General features: G+C 44.3%; 1 protein-coding gene across 3 annotated transcripts in view; it reads left to right on the forward strand.

Annotated features, from left to right (window-relative positions):
- TMEM117 (transmembrane protein 117) overlaps positions 1-18,144 on the forward strand; it is a 345,104-nt gene that overhangs the window by 301,159 nt on the left and 25,801 nt on the right. Inside the window, exon 7 of one of the 3 annotated variants that reach the window (XM_034769923.1) lies at positions 4,097-4,171. The exons of the other annotated variants lie outside the window; for them this stretch is intronic. Coding sequence (XP_034625814.1) covers positions 4,097-4,141 — 45 coding nt within the window. The 3' untranslated portion in view covers positions 4,142-4,171. Of the gene's footprint in view, positions 1-4,096; positions 4,172-18,144 lie in introns of those variants that run through there. 3 annotated transcript variants of the gene reach the window in all.

Raw genomic sequence — 18,144 nt, forward strand, 5'->3', positions numbered from 1 at the left:
GGGGGGGGGGTCATTTCGAGCACAGGAAAGACAGGGTCCTTCCTCTTACTCCTGGTGCCTGGCCCCAACCCCACCATGAGCAGCAATTACAGGAAAATTCCTTCTATACCCCTGTAGTCTTTGGCTGGAGCTTTTTCACTCATTCTGTAGGGATGGGGCATGCACTGTCTTATCCACATTAGGAATTGTGAGAGGCTCAAGCATGCTCAGTGAGGAGCGCATCTTTGAAGATTTGTAGCTGACTAACTCTATCAAATCTCTAGCAAGCATGAGTGAAGTGCAATTTTTCAAAGGCTTATAACTTGGCTGCATTTGGGTGGATTTTCGCAGGGCTGGCAAAAGGCACATTGCTGACACAAAGGCCACCCCCTTGCCAAATTTCAAATCCCTGCTCCAAAGCATGGGGGGCAATAAAGCTTCTCTCTTTTTTTTTTTACGTGGACAAAACAGTGTATTTATTCCTAGACTCATTCTCAGAAATGGCTGAATTGTTTAGGCTAAAATTTTCCAACAACATTCAGCCTGAGGCAGACAGCTGGCATGGAAAATTTCAGTCCAAATGGTTAAAGTTTGGCAAAGTTATAAGCAACTGAAAGCAGGGTCTTATAAAGGATGTGTCAGGCAACCTTACTAATAGGCAGCGGTACCAGCCCTACTTACATAACTATACTGAAACTCCATGTACTAGAATATATATCTATTTTATGTGGCACTTGTCACAATGGTATCTGAGTATCTTTATGACGTAGGTTACATAAATTACTCCCCTCTTGCTACTCCACAGCTATTAGAAATTATAATGTCAACATTCTATTTTTGGTATCATGTAAATAGTCTGTTCCATCTCTCTGTTATTGTACTTGAATCCATATTACCCAAGGGGTAAGACAGGAGGAAATCTCTGTGGTTCTCCTTACAGAATTTTCCTGGCATTTCCAAATCGGGTTGGGAGGCATTAGGGTGGGGAGACTGTGCATTTTGAAGGCTATATGTCCTCATCATTTGCTGAATTTAGGGGATCTTCAGGGATGAGGTTCCTCTCACTGTGAGCTATTCTCGGACAGCCTCTGGCTTCATTTCCCACTCCCACTCCCTGATAGAATGGCTCCTAATAGAGCCATGCTGACAATGTTGAGTATGTTCAATTCTTTTGAAGTGTTTAATACTGGACATGCTCAGAGGCTTAACCCAAGCACTAGGATAGTCACATCCATACAAACGTTCCATAATTTCATTTGCATAGTCATTCCTGTAGCAATAACTTAATGCTTTTCTTTACACCCTCCTTTTTTAGTTTCCTTAATTCCTCTAAGACCCAGCTTTAACACAGGAATAACAGAACACATCCATACTAGGACAGACTGAAATTTTTCAAGTGACATTTTTGTTGTTGTTATTGGGGGCTTTTGGGGTAAAACATAACCTTTTTAAAAATACAATTTTACTGTGTGAAAAGTTGTCAACTTTGTTGGAATTTGTTGGTGTTGTGTGTGGAAAAAATTCACGACTTTTTCAGTTTTTTTCCTGATTTTTTAATCAGAAACATAATTGAAAACATCATCAACATGGTTATTGGATTTTTTGTTTGTTTACCAAAAATCTGGCCTTAATTAAATGAAGAAAATTGATAATGATTTCAATGGTGTTTTCAATTTTCTTTAAATTGGAGGAGAGGGAGTTGCAAACACATTTTGAAATAAAATGGGTCAGTTGAAATTGACATTGAACTTAAATATAGGTTTTCATTTTCAGCTTTTTCAGGTCAGTAAATTTGCACAAAGTGTCCCAAAGCAAATCTATGCATATATTGTGTTTATTCTGTATGGGAGTCTTCATGGGGGATTAGCTGATGGCACACTAGCATCTGTCAAATCTAATTATTTACTGGATACATTTCTAGTATTCTCAGTAAGATTGTTATCGCTAGCACAGGAAAGTACTGAGAATCTGGTTCTGAATTTGGGAGGTAGAACAATGTATTCAGAATGTAAAATCATTAGGGAAGGTGCAATTGGTTAAATACTATATAAAATTAAATTTAGGATTAGAACATGGTCTCTCTGTCCCTTTAGTATATCAAGTCCCAATAAGGTAAAAAAGGTGCAATTAATTGCTTGTGAAAAATTACACCCAGTTACATGAATTAGAGGCTCAGTGATCAGGCTAGAGGTTGGATACTGATTCTGCACCATGGAAAGTCATGAGAGTTTTTGGCATTAGGTTCAGTGGGAGCAGGATTTAGTCTCTGGTGCCCAGGGCCGGCTCTGGCTTTTTTGCCGCCCCAGGCAAAAAAGCCTCCAGGCGCCCCCCTCCCCCCCCCCGTCCAGCGCGGCAGGGGAGGGTGGCCGAAGCCCCGGGGGGAGGGCGGTGAGTCCCGGTCGGGGCTCTGCTCTCCCTGGCGGCCAGAGCGCCGGCGGGGAGGGCGGCGAGCCTGCCGCGGCTCCGCTGTCCCCGGCGGCCAGAGCGCCGGGGGGAGGGCAGCGAGCCCGCCGCGGCTCCACTCTCCCCGGCGGCCAGAGCGCCAGGGGGAGGGCGATGAGCCCACCTGGGGCTCCGCTCTCCCTGGCGGCCAGAGCGCCGGGGGGAGGGTGGCGAGCCCCGGCCGTGGCCCCGCTCTCCCCGACAGCCGGAGCCGGAGCACCACACCGCCCCCCTCCAGATGCCGCCCCAAGCACAAGCTTGGTGGGTTGGTGCCTGGAGCCGGCCCTGCTGGTGCCCGTTAAGCAATGTAGCCCTAAATTACTGCTTTTTGTAGAGGAACACTGCTTCATACAAAGCTAGCACTTTTATCTAGCTACCTATTTTTACTATCCAGGTAATTCAACTAAGGAGGAGGATCCAAATTGTCCAAAAGTTTAGCTGGAGTGAGAATTCACGATAAAGAATGAAGCTTTTTGACATGGGTGCAAGACAGTGTAGCTTCGAATTGTATAAGTTCCCAGAACAGGAAATATTCCTGCAGGCCTCTTAAATAGTTAGCTAAAAAACATATTAAAAAGAGACCTGAGTGAGATTATCTTTGTAATTTGATTCACCATGTGAATCAAGGAGGTTAAGCACACAAGGTGAATCTTATTGGCAGCAGATACTGACTGCAAGAAAACTAATTTGGGAAGTTAGAGAGGAGATGCAGAGAAAAAACTGGCAGAAAAAAAATCATGAACATTTTAAGAGGAGACAATTAGATTCTGCTTGCTGCATAGAACTTTGTTCTGTGTCTCTCTGTCTGACCTTTTGTAGTCCATATAAATAAGCTATTTTAAGTCATATTTCTAATTAAATTGTGTTTATATTGGCCCAGATTGCCAAACGAGAAAGGAAAATTTGGTGAGTTTCTTCTAAATTTGTACACTGGAAGAAGCAAGGGGTTCAGCCACCAAGCTCCAGGGATCCACACTGTGAGCCTGGCCTCTTGCATCTCTCCCCCAGTTCACTGTAGAGCCATAGTGAAAAGGCTTCTGCTGTGGGAAACAGCCCCAACTTAAAGGGAGGTGCATTGAATTGAAGGGGTGCCACTCAACAGCTAACACAGTTTCAGGGTGCATAAACTTTTGAGTGGCTTCCTGTTCGGGACGACGGGCATCTGCTGTGGCTATGCTCTAGTGTGGGAAAGACACCTCTCATTCCCCCCCAAGCCCACACTCCGAGGGTATGTCTACACTCCAGCTGGGAGGTATGATTTACATAGGTGTGTCAGTGCCGCCCAAGCTAGAGATAGCAGTATGGCCATGGCAGCATAGGCAGTGGCTCAGGCTAGTCACCCAAATACATACCCAGGGGCTGGGGTGGGATTGTATTTGAGTGTCTAGCCTGTGTAGCCACAGCTACACTGCTCTTTTTAGCATGCTAGTGTGGGTACATCTGCCAGAGCTGGAAATTACATACATACATTGGTATGTAATGTATGGTAATTACATACCAATTACAGAGTATGTCTATGGCTGCAGCATAGACATACTCTGAATGTTCCCTTCCCGGGCCTGATCCAAGCCCATTGAAGTCAGTGGAATGATTCCAGTGTGCAAATCACAAAGGGATGATCAGACCCATTATTTATTAATTATGATTAAATTCTGTTTTCTTTCCTCTAATTCAGAGTCATTTAAGGGATACTCAAAACAAACGAAAAGGGCAATACTAAAAATGAGAAAGAAAGAAAGAAAGAAAGAAAGAAAGAAAGAAAGAAAGAAAGATCCCGAACCAGGATCCAGAACTTGAATGTGAGCAATAAACTAACTAGTTCCCTTCACACAATGCAGACAAATTATATTGGTAATAACTAAGAGTTTGAACTTTAATTTGCAGAAACTTGTGCAATAACTTTCAGACCAAGTCACAGCAATTGGCCAATGTCTGTCAAATCAGTCATGCTGACGCAGACCCCTGGCCTAGTATGTTTTAATTCCTAAATAGCGCATTGCTCTAGTAATAACCTGTAGAAGTGGCTCTGAATTGCTTTACCTATTATATTTCTGGACCTCCTATTACACGGTATTAATTCTTTAAAACTGCAGTTCTGTTTGTTACAACTTGTATGGTTCTTATTCCTTTGATGCATTCTATGCTTCACAGCTAATGTACAGGTATTCAGCTATGAAAACTGGATTAGCCTCTACAAAAAATGAATTGTATCTGCAGGAATGTGAAAGGAATTTTTCACTTATTCATTTTAAAACATTGTAGCAAATGTATTGATCCCCACAGTTCTGAGTGGATTTACATACTTAGCAATAGCGGTGTTTCAGACAACAGCCATCGAGCCCTAGAAGTCAGAGGAGATCTGCTTACATGCTATGTTTTGTGTTGCACCTTTGATGCCTAAGAAGCTTCATTTAAGCATGTATTTTTGAGTGTTTCTTTATTACACCAAGTTAAGATTGCCCTGTATCCTTCAATGTATAATTATATATTTGAATGAGCATGGCAATTTCAGGAACAGACATTTGTTCTGTGATAGGAGGGTTATAATTGATGCCTTTTTTATCACTGAATGTGAAAAGATAAACGTGGTGCTATATACTGTAAGTCAAAATAAATTATGTAAAATGCATAATTCACATAATGACTGTCCCTTTATAAATGTTCATATTCAGTAACCATATCATTTGGGATAATGCCTCCGCTAGGAATGCCATGAAAGAAAGGCTCATTCATTATCTTGACTTGGTGAATTGCTCTAAAATGATTCCTCTGATGAGAAAATGGATTTAGCATTTCTTTAAACAATTGAAAATAAACCTTGATTCTTATCTCTTCCCTGCCCAGAAAGACCAAACTTAGCTATCTACTTTAGATGGCTTGGCCTGGTTAAAACAAGACTCCTCATCAAACAATGTTTCCCCACCACCACCAGACAGACACACAGTATGCCTTTAAACCATTACCTGTTCTATTAATTGCTCTGGGCCAGATCCTCAGGTGGTGTAATGTGGCTCCATTGACTCAAATTGAGCTCTGGTAGTTGAGGATCTGGCCTTTAGAGCAATGTACCAAATAGCACATTCCACATTTTGGGGCATCTCTACCCAGAAATACAAAATTAAAAATGAGCAGAATCAAATCCAGTCCTTCCTCCTGCTGAAACTGAGGGGAAGGCTATGGAGCCTCCGACCTAAGGAAAAAATGCTGCTGGTGGGGAAGATGTACACAAATACTCTCACTAGTATGGAGAGGGTGCCAAATTTTCCTTCTTTTCTCAGAAGAGGTCATATGGGAAGATGAAGTTCAGAACCACTCCTCTAAGAGGATTGCGAGGGTAAGAGAACCTGTCCTGTGTCAAAAGGAATAAGGCTATCAGCAAAGGTTGCAGACCCTACCCCCTAAATAAATTCTCTGCGTAGGATAGCTGGCAAGCTGCCTTCCTGAAGTGCTATTGCAGTCAGATGGGAAAGGGATTCCTTCCCAGATCAAAGGTAAGGGCTGAGAAGGAAGGTTGCAGGAGGGCATCCCTGTTAGTTTGGATAAGCTTCAGCCAAGCATTTGAAATGTGGATCTTTATCTAGACTGAATTTCTGAACCTTTTGAGGTTTGTCCATCACGCCTCGTATGCCATTTCTTAAAATTATTATTCAGCTTTTGCTTTTGAAAAGAGATGGTTGCTATATATAGATTCGCATCTGACTGGAAGAATTCTTTAATTCATTCCAGGCTCCCCACCAAACTCTGACTCTGTCTTTGAGATTCAAAAAGAAGCATTAAATACATGCACTCTCTTTTCCCAAGGATTTTGATGAGAACAGTTATGAAATTCAAACCAAATTGTTTTGTTTGTCAAAGCCAGGGTGAGTCAGTGCAATTAGAATTTGGTTCACTGTGTTTTTGACAATCTTCCCAAGTGATTTTAAACACTGAAAGCCTTTTAGGATGAAGTTCATGTTTTCTGCATGTAGCTGGCAGTGGTAGATATATTGCTCTGGAATAAAAAGCTGAAATTGCATTTCTCTGCTCTCACACGCGGTAAGGGAGCTTTTGCACTGGGGTCAGAGAGAGGGCTGGAGAGGAGATTTATCTTCCCTGGGTTTTTATTCACATTTGAGGCCATATTTTTAGTTTTATGATTTTGTTCATACTTTAAGGTATGTAATTTATGGATGCATTGCATACAGACTGTGCTAGAAGCATTTCCCCAAAGAGAAGGGAGAGTGATCTGTTTGTTTTTATTTTGTAAATAATTTCTGCAACTATTAAGTCACGTACACTCTTAGTAATAGGAGGTTATTTCATGTCATTGAATTGCTGTGAGTGAGCAGTGGAATACTGTGGTCTGAGTGGAAGGCACAGTATAATAATACAAGCAGCACGCTAGTTTTACATCGCCTCTTATTATTAATATTGAAAATAATAAAACTAGTAGATCCTGCATTAATGTAGGGCAGAGGTGGGTAAACTATGGCCCATGGGCCACATCAGGCCCGCGGGACCCTCCTGCCCGGCCTCTGAGCTCCTGCCCTGGGAGGCTAGCCCCTGGCCCCTCCCCTGCTGTTCTCCCTCCCCCGCAACTTCAGCTTGCCCCGCTGCCGGCGCAGTGCTCTGGGCGGCAGGGCTGCGAGCTCCTGGGGCAGCGCAGCTGCAGAGCCTGGCCTGACCCAGCACTCTGTGCTGCGTGGTAGTGTGGCTGGCTCCAGCCGGGTGGCGCCGCTGCCTGTCCTGGTGCTCTAGGTGGCGCGGCTGTAGCGCCGCCAGCCACCGGTGCTCCAGGCAGCGCAGTAAAGGGGCAGGGAGCAGGGGAGGTTGGATAGAGGACCATGGGGAGTTCGGAGTGGTGGTCAGGGGGCGGGGGTGTGGATGGGGGTCGTGGCGGTCAGTGGGCAGGGAACAGGGGGGTTGAATGGGGATAGGGTCACAGGGGGGCAGTCAGGAAGGAGTGAGGGGGGTTGGATGGGGCGGCGGGGGGCAGTCAGGGACAGGGGTTCTGGGGCGGTCAGGGGACAGGGAGAAGGGGTGGTTGGCTGGGGCGGAGGGCCCAGGAGGGTCGTCAGGAAGGAGAGGGAGGTTGGATGGGGTGGCAGGGAGTCGGGGGGGCTGTCAGGGGACAGGGAATGGGGGGGTTGGATGGGACAGGGAGTGGGGGGGGAGATGTGACAGGAATCCCAAGGGTTGGGGGCCGTCAGGGGGCAAAAAATGGGGGGGAGGTCACATAGGGGGTGGGGGCCGGGCCATGCCTGGCAGTTTGGGGAGGCACAGCCTCCCCTAACCAGCCCTCCATACAATTTTGGAAACCGAATGTGGCCCTCAGGCCAAAAAGTTTGCCCACCCCGATGTAGGGAGACTATTGTTTTCTTCTTATTCTCGAAGTCTCATGGCAAACCCTGGAGTAAATGAAGCACAATAAAATGAAAAGTGTGTCTTATGCCATAGACCTTGTAGGGGTTCTTAGTCTGATGCTGTACTTTTCTTTGATTATATTTTAGCATGCTGATGACTGGTTTGTTGATTGTTTTATAACTAAAGAATGTCTTATCATATGTGAAATGTGAAAAGATTTTGAATTTATATGGCACCTCTGCTATAGGCCCTGATCCTGTAATGAGCTCCATGCAGGTAAAACCCTCACTGAAGTTAATGGAATTCTGGGTGCCCAGCCAGATCTCTGCGAAGCCATAGGCTGTAAATTCTTTGGCACAGGAGCTGTACCTCTCCTTGTGTTGATACAGAATGTATTATTGGTTTTTTGAAACAGTTTCTGGACCAAAAGTCAGAAGCCACTGAGGAGAATGTGATCTTGCCTCCCTCTGTACAACAGGCATTCCGCTGTTTGCCTTTCATATTTTTTGAGGGAACCCCCACTAACATCTTCAAGAGAAGAGGTGGTCAGCTCCACTGTCTTACATCATCCACTAAACTTCAGATTGGCTGGGAATAGTAGGCAGGTTCCTACATATCATGGGCAGCGCATGAACCGGCAGCTGGGGGAGGCTAGCCCCCAACACCGCCCTTTCTTCCCAAGACCCCGCCCCTTCCATAATCACCCCCACCGGAGCCCAAAGCCCCACCACCACCGTGGGTGCCAGCCTCCAACTGAGCTAGTGTCCCCAGCGCCGGGAGAGCGGGTGGTGCAGCCCCAGTCTCCCCAGCCCCAGAGCGCTGGGAGAGTGGACAGCGTGCCCCCAGCCCGAGCCCAGGCCACTGCACAGGGCAGGAAGGGAACTAGGGGCAGAGCGTGAGTGGGACCATGCCTGGCTATTTGGGGAGCCACAGCCTCCCCCAGCCTATCATACCCGCCACCCATGCAACACATCCCAAGAAGGGTGGTCAGGGTGCAGCAGGCCACCCTCCATTGCCAGCATGCTTAGTATCAGCAGGCTGTCAAGGCTTCTGGTACATTTGTGTTGGGAGACAGGGCCACAGGGCTGAAAGGCTGCCTTCGGTACTGTAGATTTGCTAAGCTTAGGATAAGCCTTCTGTCTTTTGGTTGCTTATCTGATCTGAATCTAAACTTTCTTATGTTCTCCTCTCAGTGCAGTTTATGTATGTGTGTCAGAGAGCTAAGCGCATAAGATGAGCAACAAAACCAGCACCAGTATGATTTATATAATTTTTGCAGTGTTAATACTAGTTTTGGTGCATGCTCTAAAAGTACAAATGTGAAAATGGTGGTGATGTTATTATATGCATAGCTAGTACGCCTTAGGTATTCTCTTATATACATTTTTGCTATGCTGATGCTGGGTTTCTCAGGTTGTTTCTATTTTATTCTTCTGCTAGTCCTAGAAGCACAGGAAAAGCTACTTAAAGGGCACAAGGAAATTATTATTTCAGTTTGAGTTAAAAATGATTAGAGGGAACTGAGAAAACAAAACTTATTCTATATTACTATTTTCTGTAAAACCAAAGCACTTCTAGCCAGTTTTTTCAAAAAGCAAATGCTCTTGTTTTTCCATCACTACCTATTTTAGATTTCTTTACATTACAACATAATCTTTTTATAAATAACACAATTTTGAGGAGAAATAACAGTTCTGGAAGGAGTACACACATGACTTTTTTAAAATAGGGGGAAAAAATCTAAATTTACACTGTGTTCCTTTTCTTAATTTATGAAGGAAGGCAAAATTCCATTCTATATTTATCCTGTCTCTTTATAAGTCTTATTCTCTATCATTTTTAAACTCTATGAATTCTCCTCATATCGGTCAAATGCAGCACATAATCCTGTTTTCTTTTTCAGTGGAAAATGCACATTACAATCTCACAACCCTAATCACAGCAGTTGTACATTGGACAAAACTTGCATGCAACTGCACAGGTACTTTTACTTAGAGATGAGCCAAAAGCAGAAGTTAGAAGGGAGGTTTTAGATTCAGACCCCCAGTCCAAACCTACACCTTCTGTCTTGTTCTAGGTTGAGCTCAAAACAAGACATATTTTTGAGTTCTGTTTTTTGATCAGGCAAATCTCTGAAGTGCATCTGTCCTTGTGGGAGTTTTTTCCATTTATAGTGGCACAATTTTTTTCAAGATCACTTAGAGCAGTGGTTCTCTAAGCTGGTCCACCGCTTGTTTGAAATAAACTGGACACAGAAAGGTTTTAAGAGGGAGAAGAGGCAAAATGACAACTACAATTACATTACAAATACAGCGCAAAATAGAGACTAATCTTCTAAAATGGGGACAGATAGCATGAATACTTTTTGAAAGCCCTGAAACACTCCAGTTTTTATATTATCACTGTACAGGGGGCATACTAGTTCATAACAATGTATTTAATTATTTTATCCTTCACATTAGCAACTAGAGTCAGATATTTGGGTCTTTTTTGGTGTTACAAAATTCCCAAAGCCATTAAGCTCTATCTATTTTTTTTTCTTTTTTTCTAGTGTTCCTTATTGATTTCATGTTATTTCATCATGGTACAAGATATGTTTCTGTTAGTTCTAAAAATATGTTCAAATACATTACATCCCCTCACAGCAGGCTGCCATCTCAGGAAACCTGTAAATACACATATTGCATATCATCAGTGAAAGTTCTTCACTCCTAAACATGACACACAAACACTGCTTTACGGATTTGTGCATACATGCATAGATGGCTCTCAGCCAAAAATTCAAATGTGGATGCAAAGTTCAGTGGTATTGGGTTCCATGGTTTGGTTTGGGCCTGTGTGAATATGTCCATTCCTCTTACCTAATTAGATGGGAGTAGATGATAGATGGACCCTGGATTTCAGAAAAGCAGACTTTGACTCCCTCAGGGAACTGATGGGCAGGATCCCCTGGGAGGCTAATATGGGGGGGAAAGGAGTCCAGGAGAGCTGGCTGTATTTTAAAGAAGCCTTATTGAGGGCACAGGAGCAAACCATCCCAAGGTGCAGAAAGAATAGCAAAGGTGGCAGGCGACCAGCTTGGCTTAACATAGAAATCTTCAGTGAACTTAAACACAAAAAGGAAGTTTACAAAAAGTGGAAACTTAGACAGATGATTAGGTAAGAGTATAAAAATATTGCTCGAGCATGCAGGGGTGTAATCAGGAAGGCCAAAGTACAATTGGAGTTGCAGCTAGCAAGGGATGTGAAGGGTAACAAGAAGGGTTTCTACAGGTATGTTAGCAACAAGAAGAAGGTCAGGGAATGTGTGGGACCCTTACTGAATTGGGGAGGCAACCTAGTTACAGATGATATGGAAAAAGCTGAAGTACTCAATGCTTTTTTTGCCTTGGTCTTCACAGACAAGGTCAGCTCCCAGACTGCTGCACTGGGCAGCACAGTATGGGGAGGAGGTGAGCAGCCCTCAGTGGTGAAAGAACAGGTTAAGGACTATTTAGAAAAGCTGGACATGCACAAGTCCATGAGTCCTTATCTAACGCATCCAAGGGTGCTGAGGGAGTTGGCTGATGTGATTGCAGAGCCATTGGTGATTATCTTTGAAAACGCATGGTGATCGGGGGAGGTCCCAGATGATTGGAAAAAGGCAAATATAGTGCTCATTTTTTAAAAAGGGAAGAAGGAGAATCCGGGGAACTACAGACCGGTCAGCCTCACCTGAGTCCCTGAAAAAATCATGGAGCAGGTCCTCAAGGAATCCATTTTGAAGCACTCGGAGGAGAGGAAGTTGATCAGGAACAGTCAACATGGATTCACCAAGGGCAAATCATGCTGACCAACCTGATTGCCTTCTATTATGAGATGACTGGCTCTGTGGATATGGGGAAAGCAGTGGATGTGATATATCTTGACTTTAGCAAAGCTTTTGATAGTCTCCCGCAGTATTCTTGCCAGCAAGTTAAAAAAGTATGGATTCGATGAATGGACTATAAGGTGGATAGAAAGCTGGCTAGATTGTCGGGCTCAACAGTTAGTGATCAATGGCTCCATGTCTAGTTGGCAGCTGGTATCAAGCAGAGTGCCCAGGGCTCTGTCCTGGGGCCAGTTTTGTTCAACATCTTCATTAATGATCTGGATGATGGGATGGATTGCACCCTCAGCAGGTTTGTGGATGACACTAAGTTGGGGGGAGAGGTAGATACTCTGGAGGGTAGGGATCGGGTCCAGAGTGACCTAGACAAATCGGAGGATTGGACTAAAAGAAATCTGATGAGGTTCAACAAGGACAAGTGGCTATGCAGCAGTTCTGCAGAAAAGGACCTAAGGGTTACAGTGGATGAGAAGCTGGATATGAGTCAATAGTGTGCCCTTGTTGCCAAGAAGGCTAATGGAATAGTGGGCTGCATTAGTAGGAGCACTGCCAGCAGATCGAGGGAAGTGATTATTCCCCTCTATTCGGCACTGGTGAGGCCACATCTGGAGTTATTGTGTCCAGTTTTGGGCCCCCCACTACAGAAAGGATGTGGACAAATTGGAGAGAGTCCAGTGGAGGGCAATGAAAATGATTAGGGGGCTGGGGCACATGGCTTACAAGGAGAGGCTGAGGGACTGGGGTTATTTAGTCTGCAGAAGAGAAGAGTGAGGGGAGATTTGATAACAGCCTTCAACTACCTGAAGGGGGGTTCCAAAGTGGATGGAGCTCGGCTGTTTCTCAGTGGTGGCAGATGACAGAATAAGGAGCAATGGTCTCAAGTTGCAGTGGGGGAGGTATAGGTTGGATATTAGGAAAAACTATTTCACTAAGGAGGGTGGTGAAGCACTGGAATGGGTTACCTAGGGAAGTGGTGGAATCTCCAGCCTTAGAAGTTTTTAAGGCCTGGCTTGACAAAGCCCTGGCTGGGATGATTTATTTGGGGTTGGTCCTGCTTTGAGCAGGGGTTTGGACTAGATGACCTACTAAGGTCTCTTCCAACCCATATCGTCTATGATTTTATGATTCTAAGAGTGAATCTTTATGGATTTTGTAATGGGGTGTGCTGTGCCTTTAAGGACAGGCCCACATCCAGCAAGGAATGCTGGGAAAGGGGAAGACATATAAGCACTGCTACCTTCAAAAGAGGAGTTGCTATGAGGTCATTGTCATCATTTCAACTAAAGTGAGGAGGTAACTGGGCAAGACCAACAGTGGGACTTCCACCATAGATATCAAAGCCAGCCTGGGAAGATGTCTGAGCAGGCTTGTGGAAAAAGCCTTATGGAAGGGGCTAGGGGGAAGGCAAGGACCCTGGGTGCTGTGCCTATTGAAGAAAGGTGACTTAATCACAGGCTACAAGTAATGGGAAAGAGATTTCTGACAGGTTTCAGAGTAGCAGCCATGTTAGTCTGTATCCGCAAAAAGAAGAACAGGAGTACTTGTGGCACCTTAGAGACTAACAAATTTATTAGAGCATAAGCTTTCGTGGGCTACAGCCCACTTCTTCGGATGCATACAGAATGGAACATATATTGAGGAGATATATATACACACATACAGAGAGCATAAACAGGTGGGAGTTGTCTTACCAACTCTGAGAGGCCAATTAATTAAGAGAAAAAAACCTTTTGAAGTGATAATCAAGACAGCCCAGTACAGACAGTTTGATAAGAAGTGTGAGCATACTTACAAGGGGAGATAGATTCAATGTTTGTAATGGCTCAGCCATTCCCAGTCCTTATTCAAACCGGAATTGATTGTGTCTAGTTTGCATATCAATTCCAGCTCAGCAGTCTCTCGTTGGAGTCTGTTTTTGAAGTTTTTCTGTTGTAATATAGCCACCCGCAGGTCTGTCACTGAATGACCAGACAGGTTAAAGTGTTCTCCCACTGGTTTTTGAGTATTTTTAAGTTTTTTTTCTCTTAATTAATTGGCCTCTCAGAGTTGGTAAGACAACTCCCACCTGTTTATGCTCTCTGTATGTGTGTATATATATCTCCTCAATATATGTTCCATTCTATATGCATCCGAAGAAGTGGGCTGTAGTCCACGAAAGCTTATGCTCTAATAAATTTGTTAGTCTCTAAGGTGCCACAAGTACTCCTGTTCTTCTTTTTGCAGATTTCTGACAGTAGAAGGCAGAAGATCCAATGGTTGAATGCTGAAGTTGGACAAATTCAGACTTGAAATAAAGCACAATTTTTAAGAGGTTAATTAATAATTGAAACAATTTAGCTGGGGCCATGGTGGATTCTCTGTCTCGTGAAGTCTTTAAATCAAGACTGGAGGTCTTTTAAAAGAGGTATGTTATAGCTCACACCGCAGTTCTAGGCTAGATGCAGAAATTACCAAGGAAGGTTCTATGGCCTGAGTTATCCAGGAAGTCAGACTAGATGATCATAACAGTCCCTTCTTGGCCTTACATCTATTAATGTTATTACCACAGATTCCACATTATTGGGAACTCAGCTCATTGTGCTCAACACTGCTTGGGTCCTTTTGGTCAATTACCCAGACTAGATTAGTTCAACTGCACTTTTGCGGGGTCTGGTGTATTCACAGTTCAAACATATACCTCCTTTGCGGGACCTGGTTTATTCACTCATTCTACAGAGGATAACTCACTTATTTAGCTGTTCAAGTTTGTGCCCTCTGTGGGTCCATGTAAGAGTCCCAGTTGACTTCCTCCCTCTGGTCAGGAGGTCCCAGTCCTCCTCTCACAGTTGGAGTGTATTGCAGACATTGCTCTGTCTCTCTCCTTAAGACAAGAGTCCCCTGCCTCTCCTCCTGGGAGACCTTTCCACGTCTTAAAGGGCCACGCCACGTGACATGGTTGGGCTGACCCCTATACACCCCTACCCTTAAGGGGGCAGATCCTGCCATCACATTTCATTTATTGGCAATGCCTGGGTTCCCACCAAAACGTTGCTATTATCCAAAGGTTGCCAATAAGGTAAAGGCAGGTTGGTGGAGCTGCAGCCAGGGATGGAAGCGCTGGAGTATGTCTAGTCCGGACCCCTGATGCCAGGGCAGGGCACAGCCATAAAGTTCAGGGAAAGGTACTATGCAGCCTGCATGCTCCTGCTCTCCATGGAAAGGCCCAGCATCTGGGCCGCAGCCCCACTCCCTGCTGCTGCCCAGCCCACAGCCTCCCCTCTCAACCTCCCTCTGACGCTCCCCAGGGTTGTGAGGCACCTCGCTACCACTTGCCCTTAGCATGAGGAAGTTTTGCCTCTGCCTGCTGCGTCAGCTCTCTGAATCCACCAGCCTCTGGCAACACAAGCACTGCCTTCCTGGCCTTCGCAGGCCTCGATCTCTCTGTGTAGGTAGCAATATACATATGCCAACCCCTGAGTCCTCCGAGTGTCCCCGTGCTCAGCCCCTGTTCCACTGACTGCCCACAAAACTGTTAGATCTGCTATTCCCAAAGTAACAGTACCCACCAGCTTGCAAAATTCACCTCTGGACCCACTCTGCTTAACATACTGCACTTAGCATTTGGCATCAAGTGGTACTTGGGTCACACTCCCCTCCAGCAGAGCCTCTCCCATTGGAGGGTATGTGGGCGCTCCAGTCCCTTACTGCCTGTGCTGGCAGTGGGTCCCTGCCTGTAGGCCAGTTTGTGGGGCAGCAATCGGAGAAGGCATGTCCCAGCTCATCCTGCCTGCAGCGGGGTCTTTCTTTCAAAAAAGTTCTGAATAAGTGGTATATAGCTGAATTCCATAAACATCATAGTCAATGGGACAGGATTGGTTCCCAGCAAAATGTTGCTATGAACTGAAAGTTGTTAATATTGGGGTTGCTGAGAACCAGCATCCACTGTTTTGTATGTAATAGTGCCAAAATGATGCGAGGTGCTTTACAAACAGGAAGGTTCCATCCTACAAACACTTATGTGCAGGGCCGGCTCCAGGCACCAGCTTGTCAAGCAGGTGCTTAGGGCGGCCACTCCGGAGAGGGGCAGCACGTCCAGCTATTTGGCGGCAATTCAGTGGATGGTCCCTCACTCCGGCTCGGAGCAAAAGACCTCCTGCTGAATTGCCGCCACAGATCGCGATCGCGGCTTTTTTTATTTTATTTTATTTATTTTTTTGGCTGCTTGGGGTGGCCAAAACCCTGGAGCTGGCCCTGCTTATGTGTATAGTTAACTTTAAGCATGCATGTAATTCCACTGCAGCCAGTGGAAGTACTCACATGCATAAAGTAAAGCATATGTATAATTGTTTACAGGGTCAAGGCCTAAGAAAACCAGGCCCCTTCCCCAAAGAGCTCATTATCTAAACAGATATCTTGTTGGCAAAGGATAGGATGCAACGAACTGGAAGAGATTGAGTTGTACCTCAGTTCTCCATGCCGAATGGTGCACTGTAAAAGTGTATAATATTCATCATCTGTAACTTCTCTTTTAAGTTTGAGTGTGGGATTAAATCCCTTTTTTGTATTTCAGCTGTTCACAGCTGCCACCATTAGGAGCATTGAATCCTGCAACATCTCACTGAGGTTAGGGGAAATAAATAACATAGCATGCATGCCCAGCTGACTATCTTCCAGCTTTCAGTTTCTTATTTCAGAACCAGATTTCTTCAAGCAAGGCAAAGCCATTACTTTTTATTAAGAATATACATACAGTATAATTCCAGTTATCTGAATTCCCTTTATCCAAAAATCCTACTTATCCAATTCCATAGTTTCTCCCCCATGTAGTCCTATGTTAGTTAATAGCATTTCAGTTTACCCAAATGCCCAGTTATCCAAAAGTTTTGGATGTCCCCAAAAGTTTTGGATGTCCTCTAGGCCATTCAGATAAATAGGATTGTAGTGTGTGTGTGTTTACATCATATGCTGAGATTGAAAAATAAGCTATTTAAGAGGTATCCAAGTACGAAAAATCTGAAAATTTCTCAGTATCTGAACAATACTTTCCCCCCCTCACACTGCATTACACCAAACAGATTTTCCTGAAATTAAGTAACAGTTGTTCTAGGCTGAAACTAAACAATAGAAATTAATTTTTGGACTGAAATAGGAATTTAAGGTGGAAATGCCTTGTCAGTCTTAACTACAGTATTTCCATAGTTCCATTCCATTCTAGATCTTCCTTTGAAGATCTGAGGACCGGGGGATGTACCTTTATTTGGCTTGGGAAATTAGATGCCAGTCAGAGGAAATCAAAATAGTTTTGTCCTCAAGCTTGATCTCCTTTTTGCAGCATGTGCTCCTTTCCTGGTGCTCTCAGCACTGAAGCATGTCAGTTTAATGAGGCAGCCTTTGGAAACTGTAAATCAGAGGTGCCCACTTTGGTGGCTGAGGGACCAGTGTGAATCCCCAGGGTTTTAAATGCACGTGTGGCCACCCTCTCCCTGTAACTGCAGGGTGAAATCAAAATGGATCAACAGCAGGACTTGATTGCTGTTGAATTCAAAGAAGAAACCATTTTTAGTCATGCATTATGAGAGATACTAATATGAGCTATGAGTATGGCTCTGTGCATTTATTTTTAAAATTACACAAATGTATATGATTGCAATCTAGTTATGGCATTCAGGGGCCAGTTGTTAATGAGACCCTAGATATTGCAAAGCATGGGCACCACTATAGCAAACACTAAGACTGATCAAGTAAAATCTGCATTATTATCAGTTGAGAAGTTAAAGCACGCAGCATATGTCACCTGCAGTGATTAACCTTTGATGTGGGAGCAGATATCCTAGAGTGAAAACTGGAAGCTGTGGAGTGGAAATACAAGGTACATGAAGGCATGATGTCAGATATGAAATCTATTTCTAACATAACAGTAAAGAATTTATATTTGTGCAGATTGTAATTTGGAGCTGCTAATCACCTCCCCTCATTAGTGGGGATAGTTTCTGTTGGATATCATGGTCTTTCTGCAAAAATTGTTGTCTGAATATTACAGAAGCTGAACTGTGTTTAGATTACCAATGAAGAACAATTATACCCATGCTGGGACTGCACTGGTGACTGTTTAGGATGCTCCTAATGCAGTGTTGTTGTATTTGCCTAGGTCCCAGGATATTAGAGAAACAAGGTGGGTTGGTCTAATAAACGATATTATCTCATCTACCTTGTCTCTGGATAGTTCCTGTTGGTTTCAGGGTACCTGCACCTTTGACCCTCTCCTGACCTACCCGAGGAATCCCCTCTTAGGTCTCTTCATCTCTCTCTGAGCAGGGACCCACATTTCTCTCCCTCTTCACCAGGGATTTAGGCTTGCAACCCCCTTTCAATTCACTGTGTTTATCACAGCAGGTCTGACTGAAGTCCAGCCCCTGCGCTTTACTTTCCTCCCCAAGGGCTATGATCAGTGTCAGTTACCAGTAACCAAACAGTTCTCTTAAAGCACAGCACATTTATTTAGGGACAAAAGCATACAGAGAACACATAAAATA

Source organism: Trachemys scripta, chromosome 1 (genome assembly GCF_013100865.1).
Source record: "Trachemys scripta elegans isolate TJP31775 chromosome 1, CAS_Tse_1.0, whole genome shotgun sequence".
Lineage (NCBI taxonomy): Eukaryota > Metazoa > Chordata > Testudines > Emydidae > Trachemys > Trachemys scripta.